This window comes from Nerophis ophidion, linkage group LG09, assembly GCF_033978795.1.
Source record: "Nerophis ophidion isolate RoL-2023_Sa linkage group LG09, RoL_Noph_v1.0, whole genome shotgun sequence".
NCBI lineage: Eukaryota > Metazoa > Chordata > Actinopteri > Syngnathiformes > Syngnathidae > Nerophis > Nerophis ophidion.
In genome coordinates, this window is record NC_084619.1 from 16,485,009 (window position 1) to 16,509,849 (window position 24,841).

The 24,841-nt window shown below is 41.7% G+C and overlaps 1 protein-coding gene across 2 annotated transcripts in view; it reads left to right on the plus strand.

Annotated features, from left to right (window-relative positions):
- Positions 1–203: 203 nt before the first annotated feature.
- psme4a (proteasome activator subunit 4a) overlaps positions 204–24,841 on the plus strand; it is a 40,649-nt gene continuing 16,011 nt past the window's right edge. The window contains exons 1-19 of one of the 2 annotated variants that reach the window (XM_061910428.1): positions 204–757; positions 5,084–5,224; positions 5,302–5,418; positions 12,045–12,101; positions 13,196–13,240; positions 15,419–15,568; positions 17,993–18,056; positions 18,143–18,217; positions 18,557–18,679; positions 18,757–18,849; positions 19,911–20,176; positions 20,317–20,503; positions 20,591–20,680; positions 20,765–20,829; positions 20,944–21,094; positions 21,174–21,272; positions 24,136–24,205; positions 24,315–24,382; positions 24,465–24,680. In XM_061910428.1, the coding sequence (XP_061766412.1) occupies positions 561–757; positions 5,084–5,224; positions 5,302–5,418; positions 12,045–12,101; positions 13,196–13,240; positions 15,419–15,568; positions 17,993–18,056; positions 18,143–18,217; positions 18,557–18,679; positions 18,757–18,849; positions 19,911–20,176; positions 20,317–20,503; positions 20,591–20,680; positions 20,765–20,829; positions 20,944–21,094; positions 21,174–21,272; positions 24,136–24,205; positions 24,315–24,382; positions 24,465–24,680 (2,274 nt within the window). In that variant the 5' untranslated portion in view covers positions 204–560. The remainder of the gene's footprint in view (positions 758–5,083; positions 5,225–5,301; positions 5,419–12,044; positions 12,102–13,195; positions 13,241–15,418; positions 15,569–17,992; positions 18,057–18,142; positions 18,218–18,556; positions 18,680–18,756; positions 18,850–19,910; positions 20,177–20,316; positions 20,504–20,590; positions 20,681–20,764; positions 20,830–20,943; positions 21,095–21,173; positions 21,273–24,135; positions 24,206–24,314; positions 24,383–24,464; positions 24,681–24,841) is intronic. The other variant, XM_061910429.1, reaches the window with a different exon arrangement.

Genomic DNA, 24,841 nt, shown 5'->3' on the forward strand with positions numbered 1-24,841 from the left:
CTGAATCGCACAACGTGATTCGTATTCGAATCGATTTTTCCCACACCCCTAATTTCTATATTACAGTCCTTTATAAAAAAAACAAAAACAAATTTGATCTCTTCTAGAGGCAACGAGGACCTTGTGCAATGCACTGCAATGCGAGCCGACAAGCGGATATGACGTCCACAGTGTGGCGGGTCGCTGGGTGTCGCCTGCCTGCTGCCCGCCTGTAGTTGGATGAATCAGTCGACGTTCAGCGGTCTATGGGAAGTGACTGAGCGGAATTAGTAGAGCGCTAACTTTAGCTAGGCTGCTAGCAGGCTTTAATATCGTTAAGGACTACGTTAGGAAAGCGAGTGCCAACGCGTTATGCGGATGATTTGGGGTTATTAAGTTTTTTAACGTCGATTCTCGCTAACGTCCACAATGGAGAGAAGCTATTTCTACTTGGGACGATGATGGCTGCCGCGCGTATCAACTTGTGAACCCCCGTCCAGTCACACGAGTGGGCTAACAAGCTAGCCTTTATTTAGTATTTGTCAACAAGACGTGCCATCCATTCGTTAAAATCCGGTAATATGAAAGAGGCACAATCGGACACATTGGGATTTGTTCCTCAGAAAGATATCGTGTACAACAAACTTCTACCTTATGCGGAGAAACTCGATGAAGAATCAAATGACATTTTGAGTAAAATTAAGGGTAATTTAGGCCGGGCTGTTCAGCTTAGAGAAATATGGCCCGGGGTGCTGTTCTGGACAAGGAAACTTTCCACGTAAGTATTTTAAAAATGTCAACAATTTCAAAACGTGCTTTGAGGAATTCCATGTCAACTGTTTAAGATTGTTTTTTTGTTGTTGTGCATGTTTTGCTAAAACGTGTACGTGCTGTTACGAGTTTTAAAGGCCTACTGAAATGAGATGAGTCTTATTTAAACGGGGATAGCAGGTCCATTTATGTGTCATACTTGATCATTTCGTGATATTGCCATTTTTTTGCTGAAAGGTTTTAGTAGAGAATATCTACGATAAAGTTTGCAACTTTTTCAGTAGAAGCATTTAAGTCTCACCTTAAAACTCATTTGTATACTCTAGCCTTTAAATAGACTCCCTTTTTAGACCAGTTGATCTGCCGTTTCTTTTCTTTTTCTTCTATGTCCCACTCTCCTTTGTGGAGGGAGTCCGGTCCGATCCGGTGGCCATGTACTGCTCGCCTGTGTATCGGCTGGGGACATCTCTGCGCTGCTGATCCGCCTCCGCTTGGGATGGTTTCCTTCTGGCTCCGCTGTGAACTGGACTCTCGCTGCTGTGTTGAATCCATTATGGATTGAACTTTCACAGTATCATGTTAGACCCGCTCGACATCCATTGCTTTCCTCCTCTCCAAGGTTCTCATAGTCATCATTGTCACCGACGTCCCACTGGGTGTGAGTTTTCCTTGCTCTTATGTGGGCCTACCGAGGATGTCGTAGTGGTTTGTGCAGCCCTTTGAGACACTAGTGATTTAGGGCTATATAAGTAAACATTGATTGATTGATTGAACTTTTGGTCGCTAATATAAAAGCCTTGCCTTTACCGGAAGTAGCAGACGATGTGCGCGTGATGTCACTGGTTGTAGGGCTCCTCACATCCTCACATTGTTTACAATGTGAGCCTCCAGCAGCAAGCGCTATTCGGACCGAGTAAGCGACAATTTCCCCATTAATTTGAGCGAGGATGAAAGATTCGTAGATGAGGAAATTTAGAGTGACGGACTAGAAAAAAAAAAGGCGATTGCATTGGGAGCGATTCAGATGTTTTTAGACACATTATTAGGATAATTCTGGGAAATCCCTTATCTACCTATTGTGTTGCTAGTGTTTTAGTGAATTAAATAGTACCTGATAGTCGGAGGGGTGTGTTGACGCCAGTCTCTGAGGGAAGTCAAAGCAGCTGCAGCACGACAGAAGCTCCGCTGATCTCCGGTAAGAGGCGACTTATTTCCACAATTTTCTCACCGAAAACTGCCGGTCTACATGTGGTCGGGATCCATGTCCGCTTGACCGCTCTGATCCATAGTAAAGCTTCACCTCCAGGAATTTTAATCAAGGAAACACCGTGTGTTTGTGTGGCTAAAAGCAAAAAGCTTCCCACCTCCACCCTTCTACTTTGACTTCTCCATCATTAATTGAACAAATTGAAAAAGATTCAGCAACACAGATGTCCAAAATACTGTGTAATTATGCGATGAAAATAGACAACTTTTAGCTGTGTGTGGTGCTGGGCTAAAATGTCCCCTCCAACCAATAACGTCACAAACACGCGTCATCATACGCGTCATCATTCCGCAACGTTTTCAACAGGAAACTCCGCGGGAAATTTAAAACTGTAATTTAGTAAACTAAACCGGCCGTATTGGCATGTGTTACCATGAATTGATTAACGTGGACCCCGACTTAAACAAGTTGAAAAACTTATTCGGGTGTTACCATTTAGTGGTCAATTGTACGGAATATGTACTGTACTGTGCATTCTACTAATAAAAGTATCAATCAATCAATCAATCAATTGCAATGTTAATATTTCATCATTGATATATAAACTATCAGACTGCGTGGTCGGTAGTAGTGGGTTTCAGTAGGCCTTTAACTCGTTTTAATATCTCGAGCATCACCATATTGCATTTAGATTAATATAAATCGCTTTATTGTCTCAGTAGGAGTGAGTTGGCTAATTCGTGTGATTGGGTACGAAATTGCACAGAAGAATACTTGTCTTATTAAAGTTAAAGTACCACTGACAGTCACACACAAACACACACTGAGTGAGTGACAATATTACCCTCTGCATTTGACCTAGGGCTGGGCGCTATGGCCCTTTTTAAATATCTCGATATTTTTAGGCCGCATCGCGATACACGATGTATATCTCGATATTTTGCCTTAGCCTTGAATTAACACTTGATACATATAATCACAGCGGTATGATGATTCTATGTGTCTATATTAAAACATTCTTGTTCATACTGCATTAATATATACTCATTTTAAACTTTCATGCAGAGAAGGAAATCACAACTAAGTCAATTGACCAAAACTGTATTTATTAAACAGTTATTAGCAGGTGATTTTTCAAATGATGCTACATGTTAGCAGTAATCCTACTTTTTATAGCAACACTTGTACCGCATGCTTGACTTATTACGGTTGTCTGTTCGACATATTCCCACTTGAAGCCAAACCACTGCCAGACGATGGACCCTGTGCTGTTTTTCTTGGGAATGAATTCTTCCTTCATTTGTTACCATATTCGCACCCTCTTTCTCTCGTATTACCACTCGCACTGCTCCGCTAGCATCACAGCTAACCTTACCCATGCTGCTACCTCTCTGCTGGGCGAGGGCGTATAAGTATGTGACAATATGTGACGTATATAAGAAGGTGCGCGTACACTCTGTGAGAAGGAGACACAAAAAGGAGTGGGAAGAGCTTGTAGTGTAATGGCCACAGCTAAAAACAACTGCGTGAGAACGTATACTCGAATATCACGATATAGTCATTTTCAATATCGCACAGAGACAAACCCGCGATATATCGCCCAGCCCTAATTTGACCGATCACCTTGTTCCACCCCCTGGGATGTTAGGGGAGCAGTGGACAGCAGCAGTGGCCACGCTCGAGAATCATTTGGGTGATTTTACCCCCAATTCCAACCCTTGATGCTGAGTGCCAAGCAGGGAGGTAATGGGTCCCATTTCTGTAGTCTTTGGTTGGACTCAGCCGGGGTTTGAACTCGCGACCTACTGATCTCAGGGCGGACACTCTAACCACAATGTCACTGTGCCAGAATCACTTATTCACTCACACCACATTCAACTAAATACTAGTGTGCCAATATTTACTAACAGTGTCATTGATACACCACTCCTCTACCCATATCCTAGTTCAGGTCATGGGTAAGCTGAAGCCTATCCCAGCTGTTTTGCCAGGCAGGTAAACCCTTAAGAGCATGGATATTCAACTGAAAGCTAAGGACCGGGGGCAACGTACTTCTCCCTTCGTTATTAGTCTTATTTTCTATATTCCAGAGAACCAGTAGACTTTTGATTTTGGTCTTTTTATCCTGTCAGAGTTACAGGGTTTACAGAGTAACTGCTGTGTTTAAGGTCCTTCTGCAAAAAACCTAGTCAAAGATCATCTTTGACAGTATTTTTTAGAATCTGCTGCAGAAATGTGAGTCTTTCACACATTTTTTTAACTGATCTTGCATGGCACCAGTTCAATATAAAAATGATGAAAAGGAGAGGATCTAAATTAGAACCTTGAGGAACACCATTAGTACAACTAAACAATTGAACTAATGACTGAAGTAAACAAGTTACAGCTACAGCTTAGTGTCATATATCACATTGTAAAAAAAGGAGAAGACTTAAAGGAACACCTCAGTTCACAGGTTTGTACCCCAGTGTTCTATGTTTGCTAGCAAGATTAAAATGTTAATGCAATTAACTAACAATGTGTTTATAATGGTCCAAGTTCTTCTACAAACCAGGAGCATGCTAGTGTTTTAAGAATTTGCTGCAAAGATGTTTGTCTCCCAAGTTTTGAACTGATCTGTGGTGTCATTCCCAGAGTGGGTTTGGCCCCCGGGCTGCCAGTTGTACAGCCTTGCCCTCGGGGCTGCATGTTAAACAACCACGGACCAAAAATACATTTCTATTTTTTCCCCGTGTAGTTTTTGTTTACTCTGTGATGGCATCTTTCAAAATGGCAGTGAATTTCACAGGAGTAGTGTTTCAAAATTGTACTTTGTTGCTGGGCTGAATAATCTGTTTCTGTCCCCATGTTGGCACATTGCTCTGTCCTAGAGTGAGTCACTACCGGCTCAGAGAGATGGAAAGTTCACTATGGGGTTTGACCCAGATTCTGCTCACTGGTATTATGAGATACGGCTCGTGATACAACCTTTTCAAAACTGTCAATTTCACAGACCGGAGTCATTTATGAAACCTAGCTCCTTGTCATAATGTGCCCTCTTTAAAAGCATGAACCAACATCAACACTGTTGATGATGTAAAATGCAATTGGAAGAGCAATTCTTAATTTGTTTCCCCTGTGATTTAGGTACATGCGCTTGTATGGTCGGAAGTTCAGCAAAGAAGACCATGTGTTGTTTATCAAGTTGCTCTATGAGCTAGTGACTATCCCTGGACTTGAGATCAGCATGATGCAGGGACTGGCTCGCCTTCTCATCAACCTGCTCAAGTAAGAAGGAGTCACAAGGTCTGAAGCAAGCCTGTTTACATATTAGCTTGACTATGTTTGTGTCTTGTCCTTCTAAGGAAAAGGGAGCTTCTCTCAAGGGATGACCTGGAATTGCCTTGGAGGCCCCTGTATGAGCTGCATGACAGGATCCTTTTCTCCAAGACCGAGCATCTGGGACTAAATTGGTTTCCCAAGTAGGCAATTGTTACAGTTTTTGATGCCTCTTTTACTAAAACACACTCAACTCATTTCACATATTTTTCTAGTGGTGGCACTGATTGCCACCTGCCATATTACTCAATTGCAAAATAGCCCCCTCTCTAAAGTTAAACACATTTTGTTCTGGGACACTATTCGACCCCCAATTTGCTCACATATTTTTTTTAAATCCCCCAATGTTAATGAAAGGGGAATTTGTAAATTTTAGCGCAAACATTTTCAATCATAAAAGGCAATTTTGTAAGTATTTTCTAATATTCAGTGTTTCCCTTATGTCAGAGCGCCACAAATAGATTTGTTCCCATCTTTACCATTTCGCCTTGCTCTTAAGCACATTATAGTGGGACTGCCAAACTGTAGCATCTCGTTACAAGTCTGTACAATATGTGGCAGTAACCATCGTAACTCCCCTTCTTAACATGCTTTATACGTGCCCGGTCTGTCAGAGAATAAGAAGACATAGCAGGAGTCGTCAATGTTGCCAACTTAGTGACGTTGTTGCCATATTTAGCGAGTTTTCGTACCCCTTAAATAAACTTTTTTCTAGAAAGTGTCTTATGACTAATCTAGCGACTTTCTCTAGTGTTATTGAAGACTTTTGCAAAATAACATGAAAGAATGTATTGCTCTTTTCAATGAACAGTTGGTGATGCTGTGGGTCCCTCTCCCATCTGAAAGCACTCCCAGGCTGTTCAATTCTGTTTGTGCCTTTAAAAAGACACAAAAAGCGACAGTAGAAAGTTTATTTGTATGTAAAAGTTTTGCGTTTTCATGTTGGTTTTTTTTTACCGTTATAATTACATGTACATGTGTCATTGCCAATTAGGCAACTGTTGTACAAGCGTGAAAAATAATTACCAGTAAGACATAACATAATCCACATCTTTGGAGTGATGAACATTCAAAGGAGTGATCCTAACTACTCTACAAAACAGATATAACTTTAAAAGAAATATTTGTAACTTTACAAGGGGGTCTGATGTCAGGAGTCCACGTTCGGTTATGTAAAAAAATGAGGCGTCGCTTTATTTTAAATTTATTTGACTGAATAGCCAGGACGAAGGTTGTGTACCACTCTTGTCACTCTACGTTGCTGTAGGTTACAGTAACTTTCACAAGCTTTAATTAAACTTTTCATGTTTGTCAACATAACTAAAAAAGCTGAAAATAAAGCAAAACTCTTGGAAGTTAATCCCTTAGTTCAGTGATTCGCAAACTTTTTTTCCACCATGTACCGCTTCAGAAAACACTTAGCTCTTCAACTACTACCACAATGACCAACATTAAAATACAGTAGCTTAGTAGGCCTAAATATTTATTAAAAATAAGACAGAGGTTTTATTTAAAAAGTATATTTGATGTATTTTTTACGAACAGTTTGAACTGTAACACTGTGTTTGAATATTTAATTGATTCTTTGGCATACTACTGAATGGAGACCGTGTACCACTAGTGGTATCTGAAACCACAGTTTGAAAATCATTGCTTTAGTTGCTCACTCTGTGGAAGTCTTCATCCATCCATCCATTTTCTACCGCTTATTCCCTTTTGGGGTCGCGGGGGGCGCTGGCGCCTATTTCAGCTACATATATGTGCTAATGATGTTTAACCCTTGAGGTACACTTTTACTAATAACACACAGTGCACATCTGGAAAGTATTCACAACGCTTCACTATTTCCAATTTTTTTATGTTACAGACTTGTTTTACATTCATTTTTGTTTTCAAAATTCTTCACACAATTCCCCATAATGACAATGTGAAAATGTTTGTTATTAGAGCTTTTTGGAAAGGTTTTAAAAATTAAAGACTTAGAAATTACATGATATTCATGCTCAATACTTTGTTGATGCATTTTTGGCAGCAATTACAACCTAAAGTATGTTTGAATACGATGCCACAAGCTTGGCACACCTGTCTTTGGGCAGTTTTGCCCATTATTCTCTGAGCGCCTCTCCAGCTCCCATCGCGTTGAATGGAAAACATCGGTGTTATACAGCCATTTTCCGATCTTTCCATAAATGTTCAATCAGATTTAAGTCTGGGCTCTAACTGGACCACTAAAGGACGTTTACAGAGTTATCATAAAGCCATTCCTTTATCTTGGCTGTGTGCTTTAGGTCGTTGTCATGCTGAAAGATGAACCGTCGCCCCAGTCTGAGCTAAAGAGCGCTCTGAAGCAGGTTTTCATCAAGAATGTCTCCGTAAATTGCTGCACACACCTATCCCTATTCGTCTCACAATTTCTGCCGCTAAAAAACATCCCTACAGCATGCCGCCACCATGCTTTACTGTAGGGGTGTTATTGGCCTGGTGATGAGCGGTGCCTGTTTTTTTCCAGACATGATGCCTGGGATTCACGCCAAGGAGTTCAATCTTTGTCTCATTAGATCAGATAATTTAGTGTCTCATGGTCTGAGAGTCTTTCAGGTGCATTTGAGCAAATTCCAGGGGGGCTGCAATATGTTTTTTAATAAGGAATGGCTTTGTCTGGCCCCTATAACATAAAGGCCTGATTGGTAGATTGCCTCGAGATAGTGGTCCTTCTGTAAGGTTCTCTCTCCACAAAGGCTGTAGCTCTGACAGAGTGACCATCGGGTTCTTGGTCACTTCCCTGACCAGGACCCTTTTCCCCCGATAGCTAAGTTTAGCCGGCCGGTCAACTTTAGGACCAGTCCTGGTGATTCCAACCTTTTTCTACATACAAATGATGGAGGCCACTGTGTTAACTGGGACCTTTAGGCAGCAGATATTTTTATGTACCCTTCCCAGATTTGTGCCTCAAGACAATTCTGTCTCGAAGGTCTACAGACAACTGCTTTGACTTAATTCTTGGTTTGCTCGAAGACCTCTATGAAGAAAACCAATCAAGGACCCAGATTTTCCTCGCTCGGACGCGGGTCACCGGGGCCCCCCTCTGGAGCCAGGCCCAGAGGTGGGGCACGATGGCGAGCGCCTGGTGGCCGAGCCTGTTCCCATGGGGCCTGGCCAGGCACAGCCCGAAAAGGCAATGTGGGTCCCTCACCAATGGGCTCACCACCGGTAGCAGGGGCCATAGAGGACACGTGCGATGTGAGCTGGGCGGCAGCCGAAGGAAGGGCACTTGGCGGTCTGATCTTCGGCTACGAAGGAACATCACCTCACTGGGGGGAAGGAGCCTGAGCTAGTGCGCAAAGTAGAGAAAGTCCGACTGGATTTAGTTGGACTTACTTCGACGCACAGCAAGGGCTCTGGAACAACTTCTCTCGAAAGTGACTGGACTCTCTCCCACTCTGGCATTGCCGGCAGTGAGAGGCGACGGGCTAGGGTGGCAATTCTCGTTGCCTCCCGACTCAAACCCTGCACGTTGGAGTTCAACCCAGTGGATGATAGGGTAGCCTCCCTCCGTCTTCGGGTGGGGGGGAAGGGTCCTGACTGTTGTTTGTGCTTACGTACAGTTCAGAGTACCCACCCTTTTTGGGTACAGTCAAGGTAGTACTGTAGAGTGCTCCGTCGGGTGATACCCTTGTTCTGCTGGGGGACTTCAACGCTCATGTCGGCAACGACAGTGAAACCTGGAGAGACGTGATTGGGAAGAATGGGCACCCGGATCGGAACCCGAGTGTTGTTTTATTATTGGACTTTTGTGCTCGTCACAGTTTGTCCATAACAAACACCATGTTCAAACATAAGGGTGACCATATGTGCCCTTTTGGATTAGGAAACCCTAGGCCGCAGTTCCATTATCGACTTTGTAGTTGTATCATCGGATTTGCGGCCTCATGTTTTGGACACTCTGGTGAAGAGAGGGGTGGAGCTTTCTACCGATCACCACCTGGTGGGGAGTTGGCTGTAATGGTGGGGGAGGATGCCGGAAAGACCTGGCAGGCCCAAACGCATTGTGAGTGTTTGCTGGGAACGTCTGGCAGAGTCTCCTGTCAGAGAAAGTTTAAATTCCCACCTCCGGAAGAACTTTGGACATGTCACGAGGGAGGTGCTGGACATTGAGTCCGAGTGGACCATGTTCTGCACCTCTATTGTCGAGGCAGCCGATTGGAGCTTTGGCCGTAACGTAGTCCTAGAACCCGTTGGTGGACACCAGCGGTGAGGGATGCCATCAAGCTGAAGAAGGAGTCCTATCTGGTTATTTTGGCTCATAGGACTCCGGAGGCAGTGGACAGGTACCAACAGGCCAAGCGGTGTGCAGCTTCAGCGGTCGCGGAGGCAAAAACTCGGACATGGGAGGAGTTCGGGGAAGCCATGGAAAACGACTGCTTCGAAGCGATTCTGGACCACCATCCGCCGCCTCAGGAAGGGGAAGCAGTACACTGTCAACACCGTGTATGGTGCGGATGGTGCTCTGCAGACCTCGACTGCGGATGTTGTGGATCGGTGGAAGGAATACTTCGAAGACCTCCTCAATCCCACCAACACGTCTTCCTATGAGGAAGCAGTGCCTGGGGAATCTGTGGTGGGCTCTCCTATTTCTGGGGCTGAGGTTGCTGAGGTAGTTAAAAAGCTCCTCGGTGGCAAGGCCACAGGGGTGGATGAGATCCTTAAGGCTCTGGAGGCTGTGGGGCTGTTTGGTTGACAAGACTCTGCAGCTTCGCGTGGACATGGGAGACGGTGCCTCTGGATTGGTAGACCGTGGTGGTGGTCCCTCTCTTTAAGAAGGGGGACCGGACGGTGTGTTCCAACTATCGTGGGATCACACTCCTCAGGTTTCCCGGTTAGGTTTATTCAGGTGTACTGGAGAGGAGGCTACGCCGGACAGTCGAACCTCGATTCAGGAGGAACAGTGTGGTTTTCATCCTGGTTGTGGAACTGTGGACCAGCTCTATACTCTCGGTAGGGTTCTTCAGGGCAGTGGTCCCCAACCACCGGGCCGCGGCCCGGTACCGAGGTGCGGCTCGATTGGTACCGGCCGCAGAAATTTTTTTAATACATTTGTATTTTCTTTTAATTTAAAAAAAATATTTTTTTTATTTTTATTTTTATTTTTTTTAATTAAATCAACATAAAGAACATAAGGTACACTTACAATTAGTGCACCACCCCAAAAAAACTCCCTTTTTCATAACAAAAACCTCCCTTTTTCATGACAAAGAAAAAAAAAATGAACGACAAGCGGATCAGTGCGGCGTCTTCAGTAATGCGGACGTTGTACCGATCCGTTGTGGTAAAGAAGGAGCTGAGCTGGAAGGCAAAGCTCTAAATTTACTGGTCGATCTACGTTCCCATCCTTACCTATGGTCATGAGCTTTGGGTCATGACCGGAAGGATAAGATCACGGGTACAAGCGGCCGAAATGAGTTTCCTCCGCCGTGTGGCGGAGCTCTCCCTTAGAGATAGGGTGAGAAGCTCTGTCATCCGGGAGAAACTCAAAGTAAAGCCGCTGTTCCTCCACATCGAGAGGAGCCAGATTAGGTGGTTCGGGCATCCGGTCAGGATGCCACCCGAACGCCTCCCTAGGGAGGTGTTTAGGGCAAGTCCAACCGGTAGGAGGCCACAGGGAAGAACCAGGACACATTGGGAAGACTATGTCTCCCGGCTGGCCTGGTAACGCTGCGGGATCCCCCGGGAAGAGCTAGACGAAGTGGCTGGGGAGAGGGAGGTCTGGGCTTCCCTGCTTAGGCTGCTGCCCCCGCGATCCAACCTCGGATAAGCGGAAGAAGATGGATGGATGGATGGATAATTCTTGGTTTGTGCTTTGCCATGCACTTTCAAGTGTGGGACCTTATATATATAGACAAGCGTGTGCTTTTCTAAATCATGTCCAATTTACCACAGGTGAACTCCAATTAAGCTGTAGGAACATCTCAAGGATGATCAGTTGAAACAGGATGCACCTGAGCTCACTTTTGAGCTCAGCTTCAAGGCAAAGGTTGTGAATACTTATGTATTCATACTTATGTATTCACATGTGATTTCTTAGTTTTTTATTTGTAATAAATTTACAAAATTATCTAAAATAAACTTTTCACATTATTGTGTGTAGAATTTTCATGACTAAAATTAAATTATTGCATTTTGGAATAAGGTTGTAACATAAAGAAGATGTGGAATATGTGAAGTGCTGTGAATACTTTCCATGTGCACTGTCTGTAGTGTGATCTGTTGGCATTGTCAGTCAGCCTCCCACATACCCAAAATGAGACTGATCTGTAGGTTACTCCAAATAGCACACACACCAAACTTTACAATTCTGCATAATTCATGTTTTAACCATATGTTTTATGCTCCTGGTAATCATGAGTCCTATAACAACTCTGAACTGACCTTCCCAGTATTTGTATATGCTACAATGATTTGCACATTTGATGCTTTCGAGAGGCATTCAAATGTTGTTCATTCATTGTTTTTTGTTAAAGCAAGCAGTGCGAGGTGCTCTTTTATGGTGCTATGAAAACATTGTAGATCGCTATCATATCTTTGTTGCTTTACACCTGATGCGAACAAACTGCTTTATTTGGCTGATCGGCAGCTCAACTTCATTTAAAACACACTTGTAAAATCGGATTTTACAACAAAGTGATGTGTCATATGTTTATATTTTGCATGATTGGCACATTTTCTGGTGCTGAATGTGTTCTTTATGCCTTTGTCCCCCTCTCACATTCAGTTCTCCCTGGCCTCGTTCATCAGCTAAACTCATTATGCTAAAATTGGTTCAATGGTGGTAAGAACAACAACGCTCCTTTGTGTTTTCATTCTTTGAGACACTCATTCATTTTTTGACACATTGCATGTGAAAACAAAAATTGGACAGCCCATATGCAGCTTGGGACATAAAATAGATTAAGGCTGAATCAATGTTAACATTTCACTCATTGAGGAGACTGTCGCACTGCAGCTAACAATGTTTTCCCCTTAATCACTGGCTTATTGAGAAGTCACTTTCAATGTAGTACTGAATGTCTTTTTTTTTTTTTGACAAAATTTTCCTCTGACCGTTATATTAATTGTAACAAGAGCTTGCTTATTGCATTGCCGCAGTAACACAGCACCACATAAGTCAGCAGAAACTCCGGTCACGTTTTTTCTCATCCTTGAAAATGTCGGAATGTAAGGGGTTTGTCCCTAACACACTATGGTCAAGTACTGATCTCCAGGCACTTAAAATGGGCCTGTCATGACTGGCTCTTGATTGAAGATTTTGCCACGCATGTGTTTGGTTCATTTTGTGATCTTTCAGTCTTATAACATTGACCAACTTCCATACACTTGTATACCGTTGTTGCATTTTGCTTCAACCCATGATTTGGCATGGGAAAAGTAGAGTTTGTAAGCTCCAAAAAGCATTGTGTTATTGCTAAGTTATATTGTTGGTAAGTGGGTTTGGCAGGCCATTTCCAACAAGGCATGGCTTTAGTGTGCATGACAGAGCGCAGATAGGTGGGAATGAGGGTGGGGTGCTCCCAAAGCTGTGGTTATATTGGTCCTGTGCTTTCAACACCCTTGTATGACCAGGGCCCTGCTGTTTAGATTATGCACCAAAGGTCATCATGTCAGAATTATGCATACAACTTATGTATAGCCTTAACCACAGCACAACGTCTTATAAACAAGTGACATATTTCACATATTACTATTTATACCCAATAAAGTCACTGTAGTTCTCTAACCTAAACAACAGACACTTGTGTGACAAATTGAATGTGTGCATGACATCAAATTGAAACCGCATTGCAGTGGAGGAATTATTTTAAGATCAGTATTTAAATGTGTTTTGAATAACATATCCATGACATGTGTTTCTGTTTTTTTGTACAGTTCCGTGGAAGGTGTGTTGAAGACATTAATAAAGAGCTGCAGACCGTAAGTACAAAATCTGTAAAATCATTTTATTTCACAACATTAAAAAAAAAACTCGTAGAAAAATATGCCGCACACAATATTGTACAGGTGTCAAACACAAGGGGGCCACACCTGCTTTGCCACAAAATTTTATGTGGCCTGCAAAAGCCTGTAAATAATAAGACACTTCATCATCTTTGCTAATTGTATTGCACTTTCGACCCAAAAAAAATACTGCATTTAATTGCAGTTGTTCCTAAATAAATATTTAATTATAAGATGAAACAAGCTATTAATTATATCTTTTTTGGTCATTATAACCGTTTTTGAAAAAAAATCTACAACTAGGGTTTTTACCATGACTTGTGAGTCCACAGTTTCCATCAGTTTGTTGGTAAACAATGGCAATAATCAAATGAAGAACAATTGTGTAATATCACGGTGATAAAACAATTATGCATTTACATTGTTATATGTTTTGTATTTGGAAGTGGCCCTCTGAAGGCAGCCTTAACTGATGTGTGATCCACGATAACAATTTGACACCTCTGCTTGAGAGGGATTTCTTTCAGCCAATCAGCATTTAAAGTAATTATCAAATAGAAAATATGGGGAACAAGTCCACAATAAAAATGTGTTTGGCACCTGTGCTATAGAGTGATTTCTTCCAGCCAATCAGCACATAAAATAATGATAAAGAAAATATGGGGACAAAATAATACAAACATACTTGGATTTTCTTTGTTGTAGGAAAAGTGATGGTTTCAGTAGAGGTGTGTAAAAACCTGTACATCCTTAGACATTTGTTAAACAGCCAGGCCATAGCATTGTTATCAACTGCTTTCAGACCATGGGCTCCGTTTGGAAGACTGTAGAGGGGGCAAGATATTTTGATGTGGTCAGTTGTTTGTTCCTATGCGCCACACTCACAGATCACTGTAGGAGCCATACATCATTTGTGCTTTGTTGAGCATAAAAGTACAACGCTAGTTTAATGGCGGTTTAGCCTGACCAGGCAGGTCTGGGGAGACACATTCCTGACAATGAAGAACTGGTGTCTGAAATGAATGTCTGTATGTGCTCTTCTTCCACTCCGTGTTCAATTGGCAATCCGCCCAACCTGCTGCATTGGTCCTGCAAAGTCACTGTTACCAGTGGTGAGGAGATGGAAGGTCCTGAGCAAGTTGATCTGTGATGAAGCTGTATAGTTTCCAATTGGCCTTGCGAAAGTTGCAATGCTTTTGCGGCTCACTTGAAATCAATCGTGACTACAAGTTCGGGGGTTGTAATCAAAGATGGTCAATGTTGAGACATCTCTTGCCGGCTGTCATGACCAGCACTCGCCAAGACCATGTCTGGATTGGTTCCAGTGTTCCAGTGACCAATCCTTGATATTGTATAGTAGGACAGACTGATTACGTGATTCCTGATAATATTCGACAATAATAGAAGAAAAAAGTAGTATATTGTAGTGGTATATTTTTATTGTTTTAGTTTATTGAAGTACAGAAAAACTATGATATATTCTATTCAACTGAAGAAAAGTGCTGCACCTCTAATGTCTATAAATGAGCAAGCAGGTCTACTGTGTCCACCATGGTTATGTGCTTCCAGACCTTAGGCCAGCACGAGGACAGTCCTCACTTTGCACTTAGTCAGATAATCCTATTATTTGTCTAATTCTGTCTTGTGTGAGAGTTTGCTGTCACTGGGACGAGTGAGTGTGATTTGTGGTCAGCTAGTGGATCGGAGCTGGAACAGTACTTCCTTGACCTGCTCAAGTGCTTGTCTTTCCCCTAAAGAAGCTAGTGACTTGACATAACCCGCTGTGATGTAATGAAACTAAAAAGACCCCCGGTAGTACTATGAGCCCATTAGAACCACTGGATTGATGCAAAAACCGAGAATGTGCCAGGTGTGACCCGTCATCTCCCCCCTGCCGGTTATATAATTCAGTGATGCTGATTCATGTGTTTTGCAATATCAAATTTTTGACACCAGTACAGCTGCATCATAGTAGTGAATGGTACAGGTTGTGTGTGAGAATGTGGTCTCTTAGGCTTTTAAGAGGTTTGTCAGGCTTTGGTACCTGCTTTGCTGCTTTAAATACTTCATGTAATATGAATGATTTTTTGCGCAGCAACTTCCATAATAACTCAATGTTGTTCTCTCTCTCTCTGGTGTTTTGTTTTGATGCAGATATTTTCCAGTGTCTGCAACTCAGGAAATGCTAGATGAGTGGAGACCACTATTTTGCCCATTTGACGTCACCATGCAGAGGGCAATAAGCTACTTTGAACTCTTTTTACCCACAACCCTACCACCAGAGCTGCACCATAAAGGCTTCAAGTAAGAGTGCACATATAATTAGCTTTTTTCTGGTCCCAATCAGTGAATGGTTTGGTAACAAAGTGTGTGTTTCCCACCCCCATTCAGTTTCTATTGACATGGAAAATTCAGGTGAACCAAAATGTGTCTCAACTACAGTTGCGCGATATAGACAACATACAAAATAAAGGATAAGAATTTTCCTGACGATTAAATTTTTAATACTGTGAAACCCCGATTTACGAACTTAATTGGTTCTTCAACATGGTTCGTAAACCAAAACATTTGTATTGCAAAGCGGAGTTCTCCATAAGAATCAATGTAAACATGAATAATTGGCTGTAGTCTTGACAAAACTCCCAATTTTAGTAATAGTAATATGTGTGTGGCATTTTTTAACACTGGCAGTTTTGAAGTGATAAACCAACATTGGCTTAGCGTAGCCGCCGCTAGCGTTAGCACAAACTAGCAGTGTGTGGCGATCCTTCATCGGCTTGTGTCCAGGTAATTTTCTTTCCTTTACTGTAATAAAAGTCCACTGTGGCATTTTTATCTCTCATCACGACTAAATAATTGCTGCAGAACAAAGCTCCCTTAGCTGATAAAAATCATTGAAATTAAGGTGCCGCAAGCCAGAGGCTAATTACCCAGCTAAAATCCTACCTCAGTGGTTGTCTAGCAACCTGAAGCTGTACACAAAGCTGACCGTGACAGTTTTGACACATTTAAAGCATTTCTGATCACACAAAGTGATCTTTAAGAAAGGCCCGCACAGCTCTGACCGGCGCAAGGTATGACGATAGTGGATAAAAAACACATCAAAAGTGCCGCTCGCTGTTGAAACTCTTCGAAATGGCTGCACCCGTGTATACAGGAGGTAAACAGGATGTGTCGTAGGGGGCCCACTTTTTCAAAATGGCCGTGCTCGCGTGTACAGGAAGTGATGTCATCAAAATGGCAGCCTCCTATGGTTTCAAGCGGCATGCAAAATGAATGAATGATTGGATAAAGCTTTCGTACGCCAAGACATAGTTTGCACACAGGCATATATGTTGCTGTTTAAATGTATGTAAACCAAAACATTTGCAAATAGGTTTTCGTAAATCAAAGTTCCCCTCTACAGTAGTTTTATGTAATATTTTTGTACCGCGTTTACCATGGGGAACAGAAGAATGCTGTTTCTTCTTCGGGCTGCTTATCTGTCCAGTGTTGCAAAGTCTGCTTATTATTTGCAACTGTTTGTCATAAAGCTGGTTGCTTGTTTCTTTTGTGAAATAGGGCAATGCTGTCTTTGTGTAGAAACTAAAAAATTGATGTTAATATTGCACACGAACATACTTGAGTGACGGACAGGAGAAGTCAATTGACAACAAGTGATATAGAAGTCCGTGTATCAAATGTAATGCCCATTCATCCAGTTTGTTGAGTCAGGAGTTGACGGAACACACTGAAACATGCCAAAAACAGCAACTGCAGATTCTTATTGTTTTAATGGATACATGTTGTTTGGCCGCCTTCCGCCCGATTGTAGCTGAGATAGGCACCAGCGCCCCCCGCGACCCCAAAAGGGAATAAGCGGAAGAAAATGGATGGATGGAAGTTTTTGGCTGCTTGCCGCGGAAGCTGCCTTGTGTGATGCGAAATTACATTACAGTGACTCGCCAAGTAGGTTGCTAAATGGGACTCTGATTTGGTCTTCCGCTTTCTCTTCACACACCGGAACTGAGGAGGGTGGGATGTCAATCTTTTTAGCGGTGCTGAAATGCACACCCCGACTGTTTAATCAAAATGTACATTTGTATTTTGTGTAAACAAAGCGCGAACAGCAACGCATAACAATATTTTAACTCTTTATTGCTCAAACGGCTAAACCCTGTAACAAAAACTACTAAGACCGACAGCGGGTTGGGCTCGTAACTCAAATATGGTCACAACTTAAAGCATAACAAGAAGCCGGAAGACAGCTCGTATCACAAATTACTTGTAAGTTGAGGTACCACTGTAGAAATTTGATTAAAATGGATCAACAACTGATAGACTAAAATAACTATAATACTTGCTTCCTCAGTGCATAAAATAAACCCTACATCAAAATCTATTGTATATTGATGTAGTAGCTTTTCAAGTCTTTTTACCTCTAAAGCACTTTAATTGTAGTGCTTATTACCAAAGACTATTAAAAAATGGGACCCATTGCCTCCCTGCTTGGCACTCAGCATCTAGGTTTGGAATTGGGGGTTAAATCACCATAAATGATTCCCGGGCGCAGCCCCGCTGCTGCCCACTGCTCCCCTCACATCCCACGGGGTGAACAAGGGGATGGGTCAAATGCAGAGGACACATTTCACCACACCTAGTGTGTGTGACAATCATTAGTACTTTAACTTTTTTTTTTTTTTTAATGAATTCTCCATAGACTTTTGAACTAAACTGTTTTTCTGCCAGATTGTGGTTTGAAGAGTTGATCAACTTGTGGGTGTCAGTGCAGAATCTTCCAAGCTGGGAATTGGTGAGTACAGCATATTAGTCTCCATGACCTGTTATGTATTTTGTCTTTTATTTCAGTCTCGCTCATTTGTCATTCTGTTTTCGTAGCACCTAGTCAATCTCTTCGCTCGCTTGGCCAATGACAACATTGGCTACATTGATTGGGATTCTTATATCCCCAAGGTATGTTCTACTTCTCAAAATGGAGGGTACAGGAAATGACAGGTTTTTAATTTTTGCACATGTTCTCATGGACAGTATGACTCAGTGTGTGTGTGTGTGTGTGTGTGTGTTTGTGTTTCACAACCACAACTGCGTGTTAAAGAAACAAACTATCAAGTTTCCTTGTTGATCTTGAGGGTCACCAATATAAAGTGACATGTTTTATGTTCCAGCCATGTGACTTCTCTGTGAAAAACATTGTTTTATTTCTTTCTACTAAACCGCCAGCTTTTATTTATTTCTACTAAACTGCCAGCTTTATCAGATATATATTTTATGTATTATTATAATACTTTTCAGATTTTCACAAGAATTTTGAGGAGTTTGAATCTTCCTGTGGGAACCAGCCAGATGATGGTTCCGCGATACGTGACCAATGCCTACGATATTGGCCATGTGGTGCTATGGATATCATCACTTCTGGTTTGTCTGGTGTCCATGGATTTTGGCAACGTCAGTTTAAAAATGTTTCTCCATGACTGCTTCCTTGTCAATTTTAGGGTGGACCAAGTAAACAAACTCAAGCACAACTCACTGGCCTTTTCAACAGCATTACATCTTTTTTCCATCCATCAAACCACGGTCGCTGGTTGGTGAGTTACTTTTTTTTTTCCTTTCCATGAATATGAATAAGCTATTACAATGATTCATCAAGCAAGTCTATTGCATTCCTATAATTTATAGTTTGTAGTTTTAGACAACAAATACACCGGGACAGTCTGTGATCAAGCATCACATCGTGATGTCACTTTTCCACAGCTTATTCCAAGTGTGCTTCTTTCCAACTCACGTCAGCAATGTGTACAGCGTCAGAGGGGCAAACACATTTGTCATTGTTTTTCAAGAATGAATCTTCTTGGCTGTCTCGGTTTACATACTAGTTCAGAAATAACAAGAAAACATATGAGTGAGATTGCTGCAATAGTATTGAATGTCCTCAAGAGCAGGATGGTTTGAGGAAGCCCCTCTTCTTGATTTGTTAAAGCACAGGCACCAAAGTGCAACATGTATTTTTGGAGATAAGATGTACAGCCCAGTTGGCTAATAGTTAGCACTGTCGCAACAAAGTTATTGGATTCAATCCTAGTCTGGGACTTGTTTGTTTCTACGCAGTTGACTTTTGCCTTGTACAGTGGTACTTCAGCTTAGGAGTTTAATGCTTCTGTGACCACACTCTAACCAAAATACTCAAATGTCAAATTAATGTTCCCTATTTAAAATATTTTAAATTATATTATTCTGTTCTGGGTCCTCAAAAACAACAACATTTTTAACATGTAACATGCTTTTGGATAAGAAAAACTTCTTGATAATGACCATTGTAAAAATACAATATAATGTGCTACAAACAACTACAGTACTTTATGAAGTAATGTGGTGCTTCTCAAATATTTGGACGGGCCTCCATCGGTAGGCATGTTGAGGTGTCAGGTATACAGACACACACATTAGTACACACACACGTGAATTGGATTACACACACATGAATTGGATTACACACACACCGATTGAGATACATGTTTTTCAAACAATTTTGCTTCAATAAATTTTCTGTACAAAACCATTTTCCAACTACTTTCATGCAAATAGCTATTTTAATTTCATAAATTTGACTGTTACCCTTTATTGTGTGTTCCTGTCCTGTTCTATCCAGATGAAACTCATGAAGTTGCTCCAACGTCTCCCGGCGAGTGTGGTTCGTCGGGTACATAGAGAGCGCTACAGAAAGCTGTCGTGGCTAACTCCAGTTCCAGACACCCACAAGCTCACAGAGGAAGATATTACCAACTTTGTGGAGAGTATGATGCAGCCTGTTCTACTGGCCATGTTCAGCAAAACAGGCAGTCTGGATGCCGCCCAAGCTCTTCAGAACCTCGCACTAATGAGGCCCGAGTTGGTCATTCCTCCTGTACTAGAGAGGCAAGTTAAATAATATCTTTTATAACTTCTGGGCCTGCCTCTTTAGAGTCGGACACGCTGTTACTGTTTTTCCACTCTGATTAAGAAACAAGGCAGTCTTTGGGCTCAACACAAGGGGCTAATTGTTGTCACTGATGTAGAACATACCCTGCACTGGAGACTCTAACAGAACCCCACCAGCTGACAGCCACCCTAAGCTGCATGATCGGTGTCGCACGGAGCTTAGTCTCGGGTGGGAAGTACTTTCTTGAAGGCCCGACTCACATGTTGCCCCTACTCATGAGAGCACTGCCAGGAGTTGACCCGAATGACTTTAGCAAGTGCATGGTAGGCTTCCTGTCTGGCACTCTAAAACAATTTTTGTCTTTTTTTTGACTGATCGCCTTCACTATCCAGTTATTGCTTTCCTTGCAGATCACTTTCCAGTTTATTGCTACATTTGTGACTCTTGTGCCTTTGGTGGACTGTTCGTCCGTCCTCCACGAAAGAACTGATTTGACAGAGGTGAAGTACTGTTAAATGATCATGAATAATGCAAAAGTATGTGTACATGCATACTGATTTGTTCTAAACTTTGCAACTTTTAAGGTGGAAAGGGAGATGTGCTCAGCTTCTGCAGAGTTTGAAGACTTTGTACTTCAATTCATGGATAGGTATGTAGAGGATTTTTGATTAATTCTATGTTGTAAGTGGTAGTACTATAATGATAAACAATGGTTATCTCCTGTGTGACAAACTCTTTCATCAATGTTTCATAATGTGTTTAGGTGTTTTGCCCTGATTGACAGTAGCACTCTGGAACAAACGCGCGAGGAAACAGAAACTGAGAAAATGACCCATTTAGAAAGTCTGGTGGAGCTTGGTTTGTCTTCCACCTTCAGCACAATCCTCACTCAGTGCTCCTTGGACATCTTCAAGGTCAACACAAAACAATATATATATTTAATGTGGTTACATAAAAGTTTCAATTATTTATGGCCATATATTTTTTTAACAGGTGGCTCTGGAAAAGGTCTTTAACTTTGCAACCACCAACATTTTTGAGACACGTGTATCTGGAAGGATGGTGGCAGACATGTGTCGTGCTGCTGCTAAGGTAACTAAATACTGTGCTTCCATAAATAGTGGTCTCCGCTTTACTTGACCCTGTATCCCACTTATGATGATTGTTCTCCTTTCTGACTTCTAATTATTTTTACAGTGTTGGATAATTGGGTTAAACAATTATATCACAACGGTCATGCTTTTGTGTGTAAAATTGCATGCAGTTTCAGGTGTCTCTGAATGCTGCGTTTTGCAGTCTTTTTTAAACAGATGGCACAGTCTGACATCAGAGTTTGCTGTAGGGATGTCACGGTATGAACATTTCTTATCACAGTTATTGTGACCAAAATGATCACAAATATTATTATTGCGGTATTTTTAAATGTGCTCCAAATTTTTAAAAATTACTTATACTGAAATCTTTCAACCAGGTTTTATTTTACAAAAACAAACCATACATTTAAAATGATTTCCTGTGTAACGTTATAGCTAGAATTGATGCAGTTTGCAGTTAAAAAAATCACAAGGGGACATCCCAGTAAACAAACTAAAGACTTTATAAACAAGTCGAGGCAATGTTTTCCAACACACCGCTTGCTGCGTGTTTTCGCACGTCATTAACTCACAATCACAGCTGATGGACGCTGTATTGAGAAAATGAAAGCAACATCAAATAGTTTGCTATACACTTTTAGTGTGAGACAAATACGTCTGTCTCCAAAATTGTCCACACCTGTCGCCTGTCTAAAAGCAGCAGTGCGCTCTTAAACGCACATAGAGACGCCACGGAAATGAAGCAAAAGAAAATCAAGTTAAACCAAGCGCTTCACTCTCTTTACTCCGAGGGGAAATCTCCGTAGCAAAGTCTGTGTAGTTTTGTTCCGCCATGGTTTTTAATGCGCATGCACCAGCGCTGCTTTGGCGCCATTTCCAGGAAGTAAGCAGTGTTGCATAAAATGTTTTAATAAATCATGGTTTTCCAGTAATTTAATATTTAATCGGTATTACTAACCGACGAAAATTTTACCGCGGCTTATCATTATACTGTTTACCGTTACATCCTTAGTGTGGTGGAAATAATATTTTGGGCGTTTCTAGTCGTGATCTCGGCCAGCCCCCCGAACCCCCTGTGCTTTGCTGCCTATAGATTGCAGTGTTACTCCTTTTGTATCATGCTCCCCTGCTTGTTCTGATTTCTATAAAATAAATACGTCTGTGTTTGTTGTACGCTACATTTTACCCGATGGATTTTGTTATATTGGACCGGTGTGTAGAAAGTTGGATTAGCCGCTAAACTCTGACAAAAAGACAGCACTATTGCGACATTACAACTAAGTTTGTGGAAAAACCACAAAAGGTAGGATATTAGGAAGTATTATTTTCGTCATAATCATGGTATGTGCGCTATATCACTTTTTATGTGAACCTAATGTTGTGGCAAATTTATACACTGTAGATTAAATGTATTTCCTACCATGACCGAAAGAAAAATGTAAATGATATCTTCAAGATATATATTTCACAGTGTACATTTTCAAAAAAAGGAGTGAGTGGGGCGATATGGGTTTCATTTGCAATCAGGAAACGCCTCCTCCATACATGAACCGTTTGTGACTGTGGAGCAAAAGTTACACCAAAGCATCTCCAATACTTATTATCGAGAGTAGACCATACGCAAGTGTGTTAAAATCATAATTGTTCCCCTGTAAATGCCAGTTGTGTAGTCCACTTCAACAAACCAAAAAAAAATGACCATGATTAATGCCTACCCTAGCCTAATTGAGCCCTGTTAAAGGCCACGCAGTCTGATAGTTTATATATCAATGATGAAATCTTAACATTGCAACACATGCCAATACAGCCAGTTTAGTTTACTAAATTGCAATTTTAAATTTCCCGCGGAAATATCATGCTAAAACGTCACGGTATGATTACGCGTGCGCGTGAGGTCACGCATCGTCTCTTTTCATCTCATTATTCCACAGTATTATGGACATCTGTGTTACTGAATCTTTTGCAATTTGTTCAATGAATAATGGAGACGTCAAAGAAGAAAGCTGTTGGTGGGAAGCGGTGTATTGCGGCCGCCTTTAGCAACACAAACACAGCCGGTGTGTCATTGTTTACATTCCCGAAAGATGATGGTGAAGCTTTACTATGGAACAGAGCGGTCAAGCGAACACGGTTGGATTGGACAACACACACAAAGTACAGTGTATTATGCAGCGATCATTTCGAAAGATCGTGTTTCGAAGAGGGTCCCTTGCGAAGGGCAAAGATGGGCATCGCCACCACCCCTCGACTGGTGCTGAAGAAAGGTGTGGGGCCGACCTTCAGGTTGTACAAGTACGACCATATAATCTCACTAAAACACTTGTAACACAATAAGCAGATACGGGATTTTCCAGAATTATCCTAATAAATTTGTCTAATAACATCTAAATCGATCCCACTGTATAGTCTTTTTTTTTTTTTTTTTTCCTAGTCCTTCACTCTCACTTTTCTCTTTCACGAATCTTTCATCCTCGCTCAAATTAATGGGGGAATCGTCGCTTTCTCTGTCTGAATCGCTCTCGCTGCTGGTGGCCGTGATTGAACACAATGTTCAGATGTGAGGAATTCCACAACCCGTGACGTCACGCGCATATCGTCGGCTACTTCCGGTACTGGCAAGTCTTTTTTTTCAGCACCAAAAGTTGCGAACTTTATTGTCGATGTTCTCTACTAAATTATTTCAGCAAAAATATGGCAATATCGCGTATTGATCAAGTATGACACATAGAATGGACCTGCTATCCCCGATTAAATAAGAAAATCTCATTTCAGTAGGCCTTTAATCTGGCCAGTGTATGAAGAAATATAGCAATCATGTTAATGTGGGTTAATGCTCATTGACCACCTAATTGTTCTTTCAGTGTCACCCTGCAGAGTCTCTTAAAATGTTTGTGCCTCATTGCTGCAGTCAAATACACCAAATTGCTGCCAGTAAGTACATTGCATCCTCATAAAGCAGTTTCGTCCAAAGTTAATGTACTTTGCTTGGATTTCATTGTTTTTTGTGTAATGTACACCTATTTTTTTTCAATTGTAACAGATGAGGAAGTTTTGCTCGAAGAGGAGCTGGACAAGGAGTTTTTATGGAATCTTCAGTTACTATCTGAGGTGAGGTAAAATTTGTTAATAGGAATATAGTGAATCGTTTTACAGCTGCTGATTTTGTATAATCTCGCCATGTGCTCCCCAGGTTACTCGAGTGGATGGTGACAAGCTCTTGACCTATTCTTCAGACTTGGCCCACATTTTGCAGTTGACCCTCCACCTCAAGTGTAAGCAGGGCTACATTCTTGCCTGCAACCTGCTGCATCACATCCTGCGCTCCACAGCCCTTATCTACCCCACTGAGTACTGCAGTGTGCCAAGCGGTTTTCGCCAACCAATCAGTGACTATCTACCCATTAAGGTAAATAAAATGATTTATAATTCATTAAATCACTTGCATAAAGTAAAACTGCCAAAATAATGTGAGTCTGTAAAAATTATCCATTAGCGGATAAATTGGGTGACTTTCTGCCTAGTTGTATTTATTGTCCATCCATCCATCCATCCATTTTCTACCGCATA